The sequence below is a fragment of the Rhinoraja longicauda genome, chromosome 19 (assembly GCF_053455715.1).
Source record: "Rhinoraja longicauda isolate Sanriku21f chromosome 19, sRhiLon1.1, whole genome shotgun sequence".
NCBI classification, from domain to species: Eukaryota; Metazoa; Chordata; class Chondrichthyes; order Rajiformes; family Arhynchobatidae; genus Rhinoraja; species Rhinoraja longicauda.
The window spans coordinates 17303543-17321396 of NC_135971.1; the positions used below are offsets into that span (position 1 = coordinate 17303543).

At 49.0% G+C, this 17854-nt stretch overlaps 3 protein-coding genes across 3 annotated transcripts in view; 2 read left to right on the forward strand and 1 right to left on the reverse strand.

The window, feature by feature from the left end:
* The window catches only part of LOC144602540 (E3 ubiquitin-protein ligase TRIM41-like), a 49222-nt gene extending 48759 nt beyond the window's left edge, over positions 1-463 (forward strand). Inside the window, exon 6 of the mRNA XM_078415668.1 lies at positions 204-463. Coding sequence (XP_078271794.1) covers positions 204-463 — 260 coding nt within the window. The remainder of the gene's footprint in view (positions 1-203) is intronic.
* Positions 1-17854, reverse strand: part of LOC144602868 (pre-mRNA-splicing factor ATP-dependent RNA helicase DHX16-like) — a 783352-nt gene that overhangs the window by 392920 nt on the left and 372578 nt on the right. The gene's annotated exons all lie outside the window — the stretch shown is intronic.
* LOC144602717 (zinc-binding protein A33-like) lies at positions 403-6231 on the forward strand. The gene is made up of 6 exons (XM_078415855.1): positions 403-937; positions 1029-1124; positions 1619-1852; positions 2541-2563; positions 2662-2777; positions 5437-6231. Exons 1-6 carry the CDS (start codon positions 494-496, stop codon positions 5967-5969), a joined length of 1446 nt encoding a protein of 481 aa, XP_078271981.1. The 5' UTR covers positions 403-493; the 3' UTR covers positions 5970-6231.

The window sequence follows — 17854 nt, forward strand, 5'->3', positions numbered from 1 at the left end:
CTGTAGGAGTCTATGACTCTATGAATCTGAGGCGTAACTTTTTCACACAGAGGGTGGTGGGTGTATGGAGGGGCTCGAGGTGTCCCCTCTCCATCCCGGATAAAGACTCCGGGAGACATGTTCTCCCCCGGTCCTGGGGCCGCGCTGCCCGAGTCTCCCCCCGACCCCCGGGGACTCTCTGATTCTCTGCTTCTTCCCCCCAGTCTTCGTCACCCTGGATGTGGAAACAGCGGGTCCACGGCTCGAGGTGTCTGAGGATCGGAAGAGGGTGAGACTGACCCTGCCCTGGAGGAGTCTCCCTGACACCGGGAAGAGGTTTACAGACAGTGCGTGTGTGCTGGGATCGGAGGGATTCACATCGGGGAGACATTACTGGGATGTGGAGGTGGCGGGGAGTCGAGTCTGGGAGTCGCCGCAGAGTCTGTGGAGAGGAAGAGTCGAGTGGTCTATCTTGCTCCTCTAGTATCTTTGATCAACAGCTCGGCGAAAGGGAATGCGTTTTGAACCAGGAAGTGGCAGAGTTAAAATGGCTTCGAAAGAACAGGTCGAGAGTTTAACCGAGGAGGTAGTTTGTCCCATCTGCCTGGATTTCTTCACCGGTCCGGTGTCACTGGACTGCGGGCACTACTTCTGCCGCTCCTGTATCACACAGAGTTGGGACAGGGAGGGGAGAAACTCCTGCCCGGAATGTAGAGAGGTGTTTACAGACCGCACCTTCAGGGTGAGTCGGGCCTTGGCGAGACTGGCTGAGAAAGCTCGAGCACTGAGCCTGAATCGGACAGAGAAGGAAAATAAACTTCACTGCGAGGAACATCAGGAAGAACTGAAGCTGTTTTGTGAAACTGACAAGAAGCTGATCTGCCTGGTTTGTGCAGCTGGGCGGGAACACAAGTTTCACAGCTTCATGCCGGTTAAAGAAGCTGTTGAAAACTACAAGGTAAAACCAAACCTATTTTGATCGCATCATTGTTTAATTCCATTTTTATTGTCTAACGCTTTTATTCTCTGATTTTCAAACACAATCGCAGGGTCAGGTTAAATCTTCCATCCAGTCTCTCACAAAAGATAAATCAGAGATCCAGCAAATGGAGCAGCAACAGAAAGAGAAGATTTCTGGAGTTCTGGTGAGGCTTTTAAGTTTTGATTTCCTGATCTTGTGCAGGTTTGATCCCTGTGACGCGTGTAATAACAGGGCAGCGCAGTGACACAAGGAGTGCTGCTGTCTCCTAGTTCTGGTGACCGGGTTCGATCCTGACCTCGGGCGCTGCCCGTGTGGTTCACGCCTTCTCCCTGTGACCGCGTCGGATTCCTTCCACGTCCCCAATACACGCTGGTTCAATGGTCAATCGGCGACAGTAAAATTATCCCAGCGAAAGTGGGTGGTGGACGGATAAATGGGAATTAAAAGGCACATGAAAAGGAATAGGCAGCAGGGAATTGTACTGGGGGTAGAGGATTGATGGGTTATAAGATTACCCTCTCGACGTTTCAGAAGTATTTCGACAAAGAATTGAATTGCCAAAGCAAATAAAAATGCACAGGACAAATGTCACGGTCAAGGTGGTGAGGAAACACAATCAGTGACATGAAATATTGATCTTCACCTTTCATTTCACAGGAACAGTCACACAACCTTCAGTCCAAGATCACATCCCAGTTTGCTGAACTGCACCAGATTCTCACTGGGAAAGAGCAGCGCGTACTGGCAGATATCCGGGAGGAAGAGGAGAAGATTCTAAATACAATGGAGAAAAAACTTGAAGAGATTGAAGAGAAGTTAAATTCCATTGAGGAGGATCTCTTTAAGTTGCAGCAACAGATGGATCAAAAGGACAGTGTGGTGTTTCTGAAGGTGAGGGGTGACACTCCAGTTTGGCGAAGTGAAAGTGCACAGTCACAAAATGGTGGGGGATATTTCTGAGATAAATGCTGCATTTGCCAGTAATTGAGAACTGGGTAAATGCTCCGTCTGTTCCAGAGCTCTGCTGCTGTTGTTCCCAAACTAAATGGCCTCCCGTATAATCTGCGGGATCTCTGCACTGCCTGCGGTCTCCTTGGGATGAGTTACTGTGATCCTGTCACTGAGTTAGCGAATGTTTGAAATTTCCCAGAAAAGATGGAAAATCTCCAGGAAATCAAAAGATCATGTGGAAAGTTTGTCCTATGTTCCTCTTTAGTGGGAATGAATTACGCGGCGTTAAACCGATCTGTTGAAGGCTTGCTCTCGGACACACTTCATCAAGCCCTGCGATTTACCCACCTTAACATGCCTTGAGGTCGCCAGCACTTAAGGGGACCTATCCTATCCTAATTATCCCTTTGCTCTTAAAGGGACCTTTTCTCCCCCTAGTTATTATTTTGCTATTATTACACTTGTAGAATCTCTAGGGCAATGTCCAATATTTGTCTCTGTGACGATGACAATAAATGCTGGGCAATGGAGCATTTCTGGGGCTTGTTGTGAATTGTGTGAAACTCCTGCTGTCGGGATGTGGATGTCCCGTCTCAGTCTGCTCAGATTTGTGTTTTATTTCTTGCAGGAGGAAGCTGGGAGGAAGATGAGGTAGGATATGCTCTTAACTGAAATACTGCATGTTTGTATGTAACAGCTCAAAGAAAATGTTGAGGCTCAGTTTATAACCAGCTGCTAAATACTTGCAGGGTTAGTGATGAAGATAGAGCACTCACAGTGACAGACGGTACCTTGTCGATTGAAAAATTCCATCAGCACTTTTTGATGAACACGCTGTGGAGAGAAACATCTGTCATTCAGCGAGGTAAAACCTGTCCAGTTTCCCCTCTTCTTGTTTATAATGCCTTTTAGTAACACAGATGCAAACATTGCCGATAGAAATTGTATTTGCCTCTACACCTCCGATGGCAGCTATCTCTCTGCCACCCAGTGCCTGAAAACGTTGCCGTTCAAGAACATTTTAGACTTTCCCTTCACAACTTAAACCGATGCCCTCGAAGTTTAGAAGACTGCATCTCCCATTCCACAGTCCGTTGGCCCAGTTCATTACGATCAATTTAATCTTAGACAACCTTCTTCACTCTCCATGATGTCTCATGAATTTTAGTCTCATCCACAAACCTGCTTGCCATGCCACCCACATACACCTCATTTATTTAATCATTTGTATGAATAGGGACCAACAGTGGAGTCAGCATTGAGCATTGTGGTGCACCACTTGCGACAGGCCTCCAGTCTGAAAATCAACTCTCTCCTTCCGCCCTCTGTCTCCCACCTTCAGGCCACATGTTTACCCATTGGCTAACTACCCTGGATTCCATACGTTCCAGCCTTCCTGGTCAGCCGACCATAGAGGTTGCTGCTATCAAATTGCTAATCATACCTCCGACATTCACATCCAAGCCTTAAAAATATAACATAAACAGCAGTGAACATCTGAAATGTTCTGCCCTAGGACAAATTATTGGACTAGGCAAAGTGAACACAGATGGATATTTGAAGGATCGAGGAATTGGCGGTTATGGAGAACAGGAATTGGTGCCATCTTTGATCAGTCAGGATCACATTGAATGGCGGAGTCGGCCTGAGGAGTGGAGCCGACTCCTGCTACTATTTTCTTGTGATCTTTAGATTTTTCATACCTACAGCATGATAAACCTTACACAGAGTTGAATGCGGCAAAGATTGACCATACTTGTCCCTGGGACAATGATTTTGCTGTGCGGGGTGAGATTGGGTAGTCTAGGCCTGTGTACTCGAGCGTTTGGGTGTATTAGAGGAGATCTCAGTGAAACACAGAGTCCTTACAGGGCTCAGTGGGCTGGATGCAGGGAGGATGGTTCCCCTGTCAGAGGGGTCTGGAGAGCGGGCACTCTCTCAGAATGTGGGCCGCACCGTGTAGGACAGAGATAAGGAGACATTACTGCACGCAGAGACTGGGGAACGACCCTGCACCAGTGACTGTGGAGACTCAGTCATTCAGTGCTCTTGGAGCTGAGAGCCATGGTTGTACATTACAGAGTCTGGCCCTTTGGCCCATCGTGTCCATGACCATCTTTTCCCAGCTATACTAATTTACCCACATTCCATCGGCATTCTTCTGCACCTCACCTATTTCAGTACCTCCAATATATTGATTATATCTCACTCCACCACCTCCTCTGTAGCATGTTCCAGATATCACCCACTCTCAGTGTAAATCTCTGTACTAAACCTCTCGTTTATTTGTTCCTGAACTATAGCCAAAAAGGTACACAATAACGCGACAATTTTAGGCCCACCTTACTCGCCGTCGTCCCTTTGGTGCTAATGGAAGAAGTTTAATTGAAATGGGTGTTATATTTTTAGTTATTCACGTATTAACGTTTGAATCTATCTCCAAGGGAGGTAGGGGGGAGGGAGGGAGGGAGGGGGAGGAGGGAGGGAGGGAAGGGGGAGGAGAGAGGATATGGTGGGTTGAGGGGGATGGAGTGGAGGGGAGGGAGGGGGAGGGGGGAGGAATGGGTGCGGCAGCAATACAGGAGAGGTTTGGGCCCAACGGGTCCACTTGATCTAGTAAAACCTAAATCTCAGATATACTTTAAAATTCATTGCTCTCAATATAAAGCTGCACTCTCGTGATTTGATTTCTCTGCATGCGAATAAGGTTTAGATAATTACCCTGCATCCTGCTGCAGACTTTGACAACATTCCCCTCTATCCACAATTTTTGCGTCCTCCACAAACATACTAATCACACCTCCCACATTCACATCCAGGCCATGATCATATAACATAAACAGCAAAAGTTGCAGCTCTCTGCTGCACACCACCAGTCACAGACCTCCAAGCAGAAAAATCACCCTTCTACCGCTACCTTCCACCTCCAACCACCAAGCCAATTGTGGATCCATTTCACCAGCTGGCCTTGGATTCCACCTGCCTTTGCTTTCTGGACCAGCCTTACATGCGGAACAATGTCAAGTCCATCAGTGAAGTTCATATTTTGGTTCACAATGAGATCAGTGTGTTAGTTGTACACACCCATCAAATCCACCCGTGAATCCACTCTCTTTCAACAACCCCACAACCACAAGTCTCCCCCCATTCTGTCCAACACCCGATCATTCAACCTCTGCTTCCTTCCATGGCCCAAGCCACTCCTCCCTCTCTCTCACCCTCCACATGTGAGTAGCCCCCCCTTTGTTTCTCCTTCTCCACCGCAATCTCGCAATCCTCCTCACTCTCCACACTCGTCCTCCCCGCCCACCTCATGAAATTCCCCTCTCCATCCCCGGATAAAAACTACGGGGGAGATGTCTGTTGTGCACCCGATGTGGTTGGGGTGAAATCCCGGGGAAGGTTTCAGTTGTCCGCCCGCCTGTGCCTGAGGCCGAGCGGCCTCTCCCCCGGTCCCGGGGCCGCGCTGCCCGAGTCTCACCCCGACCCCCGGGGACTCTCTGATTCTCTGCTTCTCCCCCCAGTCTCCGTCACCCTGGACGTGGAAACAGCGGGTCCGGGGCTCGAGCTGTCTGAGGATCGGAAGAGGGTGAGACGGACCCAGACCCGGAGGAGTCTCCCTGACACCGGGAAGAGGTTTACAGGCAGTGCGTGTGTGCTGGGATCGGAGGGATTCACATCGGGGAGATATTACTGGGAGGTGGAGGTGGCGGGGAGTCAGGGCTGGGGTCTGGGAGTCGCCGCAGAGTCTGTGGAGAGGAAGGGACCGGTCACACAGACCCCGGAGACTGGAGTCTGGAACATCAGGCGGTTGGGTGACGGGTTTGATGCACTCACCTCCCCTCCATCCCATCTCCCCGCCCGTCCCATCCCCGGGAGGGTGGGAGTTTATCTCAGTTACGAGTCCGGGACAGTTTCATTTTACGATGCGGACACCAAGTCCCATCTCCACACCTTCACTGGGAATAAATTCACGGAGAAACTTTATCCTTTCTTCGGGCCTTATTGGGATGGGAACTGGCTGAGGATCTGTTCCGGTTCCGCTCCGGGTGTGTAAAAGGGTCGGGTCCCGGGACCGGCGTCAGGAGCGGGGCTCAGGGGCTGTGGGGCAGAAACCCGGTGGACAACAGGTCGGCGCTGAACGGCTCCCATTTAATCCCCAAATTCCGCGTCGCAAAACCCCAGTGAGCGCGAAAATAAAACCAGGGGGAATGTAAATGTGGGAAGAGAGAAATAAACAGCAAGTGGATTCAGAGCACTCGATCTGTTAATTTCAACGCTTTAATTGCGTCCATCAATGGAACATTAACACTTTTTTGTCTTGTTGCTTTTATTTTCGTATGGTTCTATGTTAATTCGCATATCACTGTACCTTAATTGGTACATGTGACAATAAAAGACCTTTGACTCTAAAACTTACTAAAGCTGACTTGGAGAATTTAATTGTTTTAGACTAGCTCTTGTTCACACCTTATCTTTTTTTCTGATTATTGATCTGTGATCTGTGATGCCGTCTGCCAGCCTGATTCTCTCCTCACTGAAACCTCAATCATCCCCTCTAACATCTTCAGACTTTAAACTCAAAGCTTGTCACTGACTGATTGCTGAAGATAGGCACAAAATGCTGGAGTAACTCAGCGGGACAGGCAGCATCTCGGGAGAGAAGGAATGGGTGACGTTTCGGACAGAGACCCTTCTTCAGACTCAATCCGGTTTAAACCAGCATCTGCAGTTCCTTCCAACGCACGGGTCGATTCTGACCGTTTGAAGATGGGTCTTGACACGAAACGTCGTCCCCCATTCCTTCTCTCCAGAGATGCTGTTTGTCCCGCTGAGTTACTCCAGCATTTTGTGTCTGTATTCGGTTTAAACCAGCATCTGCAGTTCCTTCCTACACATACCGACTGATTACTGTTCACTTCAGCTTTGATGGCAACAGGTATTATGGAAGCAAGACCCCATGGCGCTGATGGCGGCGGCAACCCGAGACCCGCTGTTGCCGCGGCTCCTCATCCCCCTCCTCCACCCTCTCCCCCTCATCCCCCTCCCTCTCCGCCGGGCCTGCAGCGGCGGCCCCGACCCCGACGTCAGCGGCTCCACAAGGAGCGGCGGCGGCTGCGAAGAGAGGCGGCCTTCGAGGCCTGGAGTGGAGGAGGGGAGAGAAATGGAGGGGTGAGGGAGAGGAGGAGAGAGAAATGGAGGGGTGAGGAGGCGAGGAAGAGGAGGAGATGAGGGAGAGGAGGGGTGAGTTGAAAGAGAGGGATGAGGGAGAGGTGGAGGTGGAGAGGAAGAGGGGGAGGAGGAGGAGAGGTGAAGGAGAGGAAGAAGGGGAGGAGAGGTGAAGGAGAGGAAGCGGGGGGGGGTGAGGAGGAGGTGCAGGGAGAAGGAGAGAATGAGAGAGAATGGTGGACAGGGAGAGGAGGGTGAAAGGGGAAAGAGGGTGAAAGGGAGAGGAGGAGAGGGGGAGGAAGAGGAGAGGAGGAGGGGTGAAGGAGAGGAAGTGGAGGGGTGATTCGGAGGTATCCTCTTTCTTCAGGAAACGGGGCTTCAACTCCACTCCAAGTTGTTGTCCAGCCTCACTTACCCCCTCTGGCAGCTTGTTCCAGACACCCACGACCTTCTGTGTGAAAATGTTGTTCCTCAGGTTCCGATTAAATCTTGCACCTCTCACCACTCACCACAAACCTGTGTCCTCTAGTTCTCGATTCCACTGCTCCGGGTAACAGACTGTGCATTCACCCTGTCTATTCACCTCTTCCCTGCCCAACCTCTCCCTTTCGCTCTGACCCTCAAATCCTGGAACCATCTTCGTGAATCCACTCTGCAGTTGTTTCCAGCATTTTATCCTGCCTTACACTGTCCCAAGCGCTACTCTCCGCTTCCGTCTATATTCAGGACAGTTTAATGTGTAACTGACCCCTCCCTGTGGTAAAGAGCGGGGGAACCCTCCATAGTTTCCGCAGGTGGATTTGTCTCCTTCCTTTAAAATGGTCGTAACGATGGTGACCCTCGGGTGCTCTGGCCGGCGCTCCTCTTCCCAGAGGAAGGCAGACATTGATGGTGAAACTCACCAGCGCCTTCAGTGCACCTGGCCGTCTGAGGAGAAGACTGTTTGAAGATCAGGACACAATTCGCAAGTCCTCAGTCATTTTAGAAACATAGATACATAGAAAATGGGTGAAGGAGTAGGCCATTCGGCCCTTCGAGCCTACACCGCCATTCAATATGATCATGGCTGATCATCCAGCTCAGTAACCTGTACCTGCCTTCTCTCTATACCCCCTGATCCCTTTAGCCACAAGGGCCACATCTAACTCCCTCTTAAATATAGCCAATGAACTGGCCCCAACTACCTTCTGTAGGAGGGAATTCCACAGACTCACCACTCTCTGTGTGAAGAAATGTTTTCTCATCTCGGTCCTAAAAGACTTCCCCCTTATCCTTAAGCTGTGACCCCTGGTTCTGGACTTCCCCAACATCGGGAACAAACTTCCCGCATCTAGCCTCTCCAACCCCTTAAGAATTTTATATGTTTAAGATCCCCCCTCAGTCTTCTAAATTCCAGCGATTATAAGCCCAGTCTATCCAGTCTTTCTTCATATGAAAGTCCTGCCATCCCAGGGATCAATCTGGTGAACCTTCTCTGTACTCCCTCTAAGGCTAGAATGTCTTTCCTCAGATTAGGAGACCAAAACTGTACACAATACTCCAGGTGCGGTCTCACCAAGGCCCTGTACATCTGCAGCAGAACCTCCCTGCTCCTATACTCAAATCCTCTTGCTATGAATGCTAACATACCATTCGCTTTCTTCACTGCCTGCTGCACCTGCACGCTTGCTTTCAATGACTGGTGCACCATGACACCCAGGTCACGTTGCATCTCCCCTTTTCCTAATTGGCCACCATTCAGGTAATACTCTGCTTTCCTGTTCTTGCCGCCAAAGTGGATAACCTCATATTTATCCACATTATATTGCATCTGCCATGCATTTGCCCACTCTCCTAATCAATCCAAGTCACTCTGCAGCCTCCTAGCTTCCTCCTCGCAGCTAACACTGCCACCCAGCTTTGTGTCATCCGCAAACTTAGAGATGTTGCATTCAATTCCCTCGTCCAAATTATTAATATATATTGTAAATAACTGGGGTCCCAGCACTGAGCCTTGCGGTACCCTACTAGTCACTGCCTGCCATTCCGAAAAGGACCCGCTTACTCTTTGCTTCCTGTCTGCCAACCAATTCTCTATCCACCTCAACACTGAACCCCCAATACCGTGTGCTTTAAGTTTGTACCCCAATCTCCTATGTGGGACCTTGTCGAAGGCCTTCTGAAAGTCCAGATATAACACATCGACTGGTTCTCCCTTATGCACTCTACTAGTTACATCCTCGAAAAATTCTATAAGATTCGTCAGGCATGATTTGCCTTTCATAAATCCTTGCTGACTTTGTCCTATGATTTCACCACTTTCCAAATGTGATGCTATCACATCTTTAATAACTGACTGTAGCATTTTCCCCACTACCGATGTTAGGCTAACTGGTCTATAATTCCCCATTTTCTCTCTCCCTCCCTGTTTAAAAAGTGGGGTTACATTAGCTACCCTCCAATCCTCAGGAACTACTCCAGAATCTAAAGAGTTTTGAAAAATTATCACTAATGCATCCGCTATTTCTGAGGCTACTTCCTTAAGCACTCTGGGCCTGGGGATCTGGCCCTGGGGATTTATCGGCCTTTAATCCATTTAATTTACCTAACACCACTTCCCGACTAACCTGGATTACCCTCAGTTCCTCCATCTCGTTAGACCCCCGGTCCCCTGCTATTTCCGGCAGATTGTTTATGTCTTCTCTAGGGAAGACAGAACCAAAGTAGTTGTTCAATTGGTCTGCCATCTCCTTGTTCCCTATGATCAATTCACCTGTTTCCGACTGCAAGGGACCTACATTTGTCTTAACTAGTCTTTTTCTCTTCACATATCTATAAAAGCTTTTGCAGTCAGTTTTTATGTTCCCTGCCAGTTTTCTCTCATAATCAATTTTCCCTTTCCTAATTAAGCCCTTTGTCCTCCTCTGCTGGACTCTGAATTTCTCCCAGTCCTCTGGTATGCTACATTTTCTGGCTAATTTATATGCTTCATCTTTTGTTTTAATACTATCCTTGATTTCCCATGTTAGCCACGGATGCACTATCTTTCCTGGTTTGTTCTTTTGCCAAACTGTGATGAACAATTGTTGTAGTTCATCCATGCAATCTTTAAATGCCTTCCATTGCATGTCCACCATCAACCCTTTAAGTATAAATTGCCAGTCTATCTTGGACAATTCACGTCTCATACCCTCAAAGTTACCTTTCTTTAAGTTCAGAACACTTGTTTCTGAATTGACTTTGTCAGTCTCCATCCTAATGAAGAACTCCACCATATTATAGTCACTTTTGCCCAAGGGGCCTCGCACAACAAGACTGCTAACTAACCCTTCCTCATTAGTCAATACCCAGTCTAGAATGGCCTGCTCTCTCGTTGGTTCCTCGACATGTTGGTTTAGAAAACCATCTCGCAAACATTCCAAGAAATCCTCTTCCTCAGCACCCCTGCCAATTTGGTACACCCAATCTATATGTAGATTGTAGTCACCCATTATAACTGCTGCACCTTTAGTGCACGCATTTCTAATTTCCTGTTTGATGCCATCCCCAACCTCACTATAGACAATAGACAATAGGTGCAGGAGTAGACCATTCGGCCCCTCGAGCCAGCACCGCCATTCAATGTGATCATGGCTGATCATTCTCAATCAGTACCCCGTTCCTGCTTTCTCCCCATACCCCCTGACTCTGCTATCCTTAAGAGCTCTATCTAGCTCTCTCTTGAATGTCACCACTACTGCTGTTAGGTGGCCTGTACACAACTCCCACTAGCGTTTTCTGCCCCTTAGTGTTTCGCAGCTCGACCCATATCGATTCCACATCCTCCGAGCTAATGTCCTTCCTTTCCACTGCGTTAATCTCCTCTCTAACCAGCAACGCTACCCCACCTCCTTTTCCTTTCTGTCTATCCCGCCTGAATATAGAATATCCCTGGATGTTGAGCTCCCAGCCTTGGTCACCCTGGAGCCATGTCTCCGTAATCCCAACTATATCATAATCATTAATAACTATCTCCACATTTAATTCATCCACCTTATTACGTATACTCCTTGCATTGAGACACAAAGCCTTCAGGCTTGTTTTTACAACACTCTTACCCCTTATACAATTAACTACAAGACCAGCAACCGCACGACTGCCGACGGCGACGCCTCGCTGGCAGAGGAACTTAACTGTTTCTTTGCTCGTTTCGAGGTGAAAGCTACAGTGGCAGACATAACACCCTCTCCAGCAACTGACAGCAACACCTTCACTGTGCAGGAGTATGATGTTAAGCGCGTGCTCAGAGCAGTGAATCCCAGGAAAGCTGCAGGCCCCGATGGTGTGACGGGCAGAGTGCTGAGGGAATGTGCAGACCAATTATCTGAGGTCTTCACAAAAATCTTCAACCTGTCCCTTTTAAAATCCACCATCCCTCCCTGCCTGAAGTCCGCCACAATCATCCCACTGCCGAAAAAGTCTGTCATCAGCGGTCTTAACGACTACCGTCCGGTAGCACTCACACCGGTCATCACAAAGTGCTTCGAGAGACTGGTCCTGCAGCACATCAAAGCCAGCCTCCCACCCACCTTCGACCCACACCAGTTTGCCTACAGAGCAAATAGGTCTACAGGGGATGCCATCGACACTGCTCTTCACACTGCACTGACCCACCTTGAACACCAGGGGAGCTATGTGAGGATGCTCTTCCTCGACTTCAGCTCTGCCTTTAACACGGTCATCCCGAGCAGACTGGTCACCAAACTTTCCGACCTTGGATTTTCCCAAACCATCTGCCAATGGATCAAGGACTTCCTGACCAACCGCCCCCAGACCGTCAAAATAGGCCCTCACCTCTCCTCCACCATTACACTGAGCACCGGCTCACCACAGGGCTGTGTGTTGAGCCCCATCCTTTACTCCCTCTACACTCACGACTGCGCCCCCACCCATCCCACCAACACCATCATCAAGTTCGCGGATGACACGACTGTGGTTGGACTCATCTCAGAAGGAGATGAGACAGCCTATAGGGATGAAATCCAAAGGCTGGCAGCATGGTGTTCAGTGAACAATCTGGTCCTGAACTCCTCCAAAACAAAGGAACTTATAATTGACTTTAGAAAAACCAGTGTAGATTACGACCCACTCTACATCAATGGGGTCTGTGTGGAAAGGGTACCAGCTTTCAGGTTCCTGGGTACGCACATCGCAGAGGATCTTACCTGGTCTACCAACACCATCACCACAGTAAAGAAGGCACAGCAGAGACTCCACTTCCTGAGGATCCTCAGGAAAACCAACCTGCAGGAGAAGCTCATGTTGTCCTTCTATCGCTGCTCCATCGAGAGTGTGCTGGCATACTGTATAACCACATGGTATGCCAGCTGCTCAGAAAAGGACAGGAAGGCCCTTCAGAGGGTCATCACGACGGCCCAGAAGATCATCGGCTGCTCACTGCCCTCCCTGGAGCACCTGTTCAGCCTACGCTGCCTCAGTAGAGCAGGCAAAATAATAAAAGATCCATCCCACCCCGGCCACCGTCTGTTTGTTCATCTGCCCTCTGGTCGACGTTTCAGGTCGATCAAATCCCGAACAAACAGACTTAAGAACAGTTTTTACCCCAGGGCCATACGAGAACTGAACACTACCTTTGCACTAGGCAACACCGTTAAAAAATCTTGTACTTAATATAATTGTATTTAATTGTATTTATGTATTTATTTGTTTTTGCATTTATTGCATATATGTTTGTACGCACCGTCAGGATTGGCTATTTTTTAATTTCGTTGTACTCGTTGCAATGACAATAAATGAATATTATTATTATTATTATTATTATGACCCACGACTGCACACCCACCTACAGCTCCAACCACTTCGTCAAGTTTGCGGACGACACAACCGTGGTGGGTCTCATCAGCAACAACGACGAGACCCACTACAGGAAGGAGGTGGACCAGCTGGCCGCGTGGTGCACAGACAACAATCTCTTCCTGAATGTGGAGAAAACAAAGGAGATTGTTGTCGACTTCAGGAGAACGCACACCCAACACCCCCACCCACTGACCATCAATGGTGCTGCTGTGGAGCAGGTGAGCAGCACCAAATTCCTGGGGGTGAACATCACCGAGGATCTCTCCTGGAGCAACAACATCACGTCCATCGCCAAGAAAGCCCAGCAGCGCCTCTACTTCCTCCGCAAACTGAAGAGAGCGGGAGCCCCCACACCCATCATGTACACTTTTTACCGAGGCGCCATCGAGAGCATCCTCAGCAGCTGCATCACTGTGTGGTTCGGCAGCTGCACAGCCTCCAGCCGCAAGACCCTGCAGCGCATAGTGAACACTGCTGAGAGGATCACTGGCGCCTCACTCCCAACACTCCTGGTCCTTTACACCACCCGCCTCACCCGCAAAGCATTGAGCATTGTGGGTGACCCCTCCCACCCCTCCAACAGCCTCTTCACCCTCCTGCCTTCAGGGAGAAGGTTTCGCAGCCTGAGGTCAAGCACCACCCGACTAAAGAACAGTTTTTTCCACCAGGCTGTCAGGATGCTGAACTCTCTCCCCTCCCTTCCTCCTCTCTCCCCTGCCCCCATTGGACCTGGACTTTAACACCCCACACACACGCACATCCAGCACCAGACACTTTAAAAAAATTTTTTTTAACGCATTTGAAGTGACTATATTTTATATTTTATGTTGATTGTTGTTTGCTGTGCCTTTTTAATTTTAACTTAGTTTTATGCACTTTGTTCCTCGGGATTGTGGGAAACGGTATTTCGATTTTCTGTCTGTGTAAACTGGCTGAGGATTGACAATAAAATTGACTTTGACTTTGACTTTGATTATGTTGAAAAGTGGCCCTTTTTGATTTTTGCCCTGGATTTGTCTGCCTGCCACTTTTACTTTTCACCTTGCTACCTATTGCTTCAACCCTCATTTTACACCCCTCTGTCTCTCTGCTCCAGCCCCCATCCCCCTGCCAGATTAGGTTAAATCCTCCCCGACAGCACTAGCAAACACTCCCCCAAGGACATTGGTTCCATTCCAGCTCAGGTGCAGACCGTCCTGTTTGTACTGGTCCCACCTCTCCCAGAACTGGTTCCAATGTCCTAGAAATTTGAATCCCTCCCCCTTGCACCATTTTTCAAGCCACGTATTCATCTGAAATATCCTCCTATTTCTACTCTGACTAGCACGTAGCAATGGTAGTAATCCAGAGATTATTACCTTTGAGGTCCTACTTTTAAGTTTATCTCCTAGCTCCCTAAATTCACCTTGTAGGACCTCATCCCGTTTTTTACCTATATCGTTGGTGCCAATGTGCACCACGACAACTGGCTGTTCACCCTCCCCCTCCAGAATGTTCTGCAGCCGATCAGAGACATCCCTGACCCTTGTTGCACCAGGGAGGCAACATACCACCCTGGAGTATGTTGAAAGGCTGGAGCGATTGGGCTTGTATACACTGGAATTTAGAAGGATGAGGGGGGATCTTATTGAAACATATAAGATAATTAGGAGATTGGACACATTAGAGGCAGATAACATGTTCCCAATGTTGGGGGAGTCCAGAACAAGGGGCCACAGTTTGAGAATAAGGGGTAGGCCATTTAGAACGGAGATGAGGAAGAACTTTTTCAGTCAGAGGGTGGTGAAGGTGTGGAATTCTCTGCCTCAGAAGGCAGTGGAGGCCAGTTCGTTGGATGCTTTCAAGAGAGAGCTGGATAGAGCTCTTAAGGATAGCGGAGTGAGGGGGTATGGGGAGAAGGCAGGAACGGGGTACTGATTGAGAGTGATCAGCCATGATCGCATTGAATGGCGGTGCTGGCTCGAAGGGCTGAATGGCCTACTCCTGCACCTATTGTCTATTGTCTATTGTCTATTGAGTCTCGTTTGCGGCCGCAGAAACGCCTATCTATTCCCCTTACAATTGAATCCCCCCTATTACTATTCCAGCTGCTTCCTCTAGTCGCTTCCACCAATCAGCGGCTTCCTCCAGACCACTTCTTTTGAAGTGTGAGGGAACGTTTTTAAACCAACGCTGCACCAACCGCTCCTGGGCCCCGCCCACACGCCGCACCAACCGCTCTTGGGCCCCGCCCACACGCTGCTCCAACCGCTCCTGTACCCCGCCCACACGCTGCACCAACCGCTCCTGGGCCCCGCCCACACGCCGCACCAACCGCTCTTGGGCCCCGCCCACACGCTGCTCCAATCGCTCCTGGGCCCCGCCCACACGCTGCTCCAACCGCTCCTGGGCCCCGCCCACACGCTGCTCCAACCGCTCCTGGGCCCCGCCCACACGCTGCTCCAACCGCTCCTGGGCCTCGCCCACACGCCGCTCCAGCCGCTCCAACCGCTCCTGGGCCCCGCCCACACGCTGCACCAACCGCTCCTGGGCCCCGCCCACACGCTGCACCAACCGCTCCTGGGCCCCGCCCACACGCTGCACCAACCGCTCCTGGGCCCCGCCCACACGCTGCACCAACCGCTCCAGGGCCTCTGTGAAAATAAAGCCCCGCCCTCGGTTTTTAAACCTACCGTCCGGACGCTGCTCCAACCGCTCCTGGGCCCCGCCCACACGCTGCTCCAACCGCTCCTGGGCCTCTGTCCACGTGACTGAGACTCGACATTCTTCATCCGCACCCAATCTAATACATCGTTAATATTAAATTCCTCCAACCAATCTAGATTACCACCTTATGTATAAGAAAATAACTGCAGATGCTGGTACAAATCGATTTATTCACAAAATGCTGGAGTAACTCAGCAGGTCAGGCAGCATCTCGGGAGAGAAGGAATGGGTGACGTTTCGGGTCGAGACCCTTATTGTGGGTTAACATGTGATAAGCGTTTTTCGACACTGGGCCTGTACTCGCCCGGAGTTTAGAAAAATGAGTTCATTGAAACTGACGGAAGAGTGAAAGGCTTGGATAGAGTGGATGTGGAAAGGATGTTTCCACTAGTGGGAGAGTCCAGGACCAGAGGTCATAGCCTCAGATTTAAAGGATGTTCATACAAGAAGATGAGGAAGAATTTTAGTCTGAGGGTGGTGAATCTGTGGAATTCTTTGCCACAGAAGGCTGTGCAGGCCAAGTCAGTGGATATTTTTTAAGGCAGAGATACAATGATTCTTGAGCAGTACTGGTGTCAGAGGTTATGGGGAGAAGGCAGGAGAATGAGGTTTGGAGCGAGAGATAGATCAACCATGATTGAATGGAGGAGTAGACTTGATGGACCGAATTGCCTAATTCTGCTCCTATCATTTGTGACCTTAGAAACATAGACACATAGAAAATAGGTGCAGGAGGAGGCCATTTGGCCCTTCAAGCCAGCACCGCCATTCATCGTGATCATGGCTGATCATCATGACACTATTCAGCAGAAAATTCACAACACGTCACAACTTTCCTGCACCTTGTCTCCTCTGGGTTCTAGCTTCGTTTTCACAAACATTTAACAACCCTCCTGCATTGGTTCCATGTATACAATGCCCTCTGTGTGCCAACGTGAGCGGGAGTCAGAAAATGGGAATTATCAACTATGTGAAATAACTTGGGTGAAATTGCTGCCCCCTCAGTCAATCTCTGCTTTATTTATTTCAGGAGGAGGCTGGTCGCAAGAAGAGGTAGGACATGATCTTCAGTTAAACTCGACTCGGATCTGTAAAGTCACATTAACATGTCGACGCGCAGGTTATAACCAGTTGTTTAATAAATGCATGATTAGTGATGATACCCAGGTATTGTCACTGAGGGATGGTGCCATGCCAGCTGAAAAATTCAATCTCCCCTTCTGGCTGAATGCAGTGTTGAGGGCATTTTTTTGTTGCGATTAACCAAGGTAAAACATTTGGAGTACTTTCTTCTCATGTGGATGACATATTTAAGTTGTAAATAGATGCAAAGATCGACCGCAATGATGAAATGAAGGGGAACTAAAATTTAATACCAGCACCAATCTCAACTGATGGGAAGCTTGACAGTCAGGTGGTCAGCTGGAGATGTCAGAACCCTGAGCACATCCAACACAGGAGTGCGAAACAACCAGGACACAGACTGCTAGATGATATAATATATCTTAATCCCATCCGCATCGCAGAATCACGCCACGATACGAGTTTGAATTCTACCAGGTAGCCAGCAAAGCCAACTTGACTTAATTAAATCAGAGGTATTGAAAACTGGTAGGAATTTGATGACCAAGATTGTCATAAAACCTACAGAGTTGCATCAGAGAAAGAAATATTTCGCCACTGATCCTCCTTGTCCTGTCAGTGACAACTGACTTTGGTTAACTCAGGTCTGTGCCCTGCTGGAGTTACAAACTTCATTGTTATTAACTATCCACCACATTAAAGCATGGTATGAATGAGACTCGTCAGCCAAACTAGCATTGACCTAAGCCCAGTATTTCGTTTCGGAGGAAAACACTGAGCTACTTGCCCAGTTGAGTTAAATTTGATTTAACCTAACGATAAGGATTGAAATCTGGTTTTAATGTACCTATGAGGATTGTTATCAAAATATATGGGCGATCTTCAGAGAGGGAAATCTGTGCCATAAATCTGTCTGACCTTTCCTTGAGGTCGGGAAGTTGGAGAGAGGACGACCATTGGCTGAAAGTAAGTACCTGTTAATAGTGGTAGAAACGGCACTTTAAAAAGAGCGCCAATAGGGCACTGTTAATCAGTCTGTAAAGGTCGGGAAGTTGGAGAGAGGACCACCATTGGCTGTAAGTGAGTGGGAATTACAGTGCAATAAGTCAGTCAGAAGAGAATACGTGGATTGGTTGATCATTTAAGTGA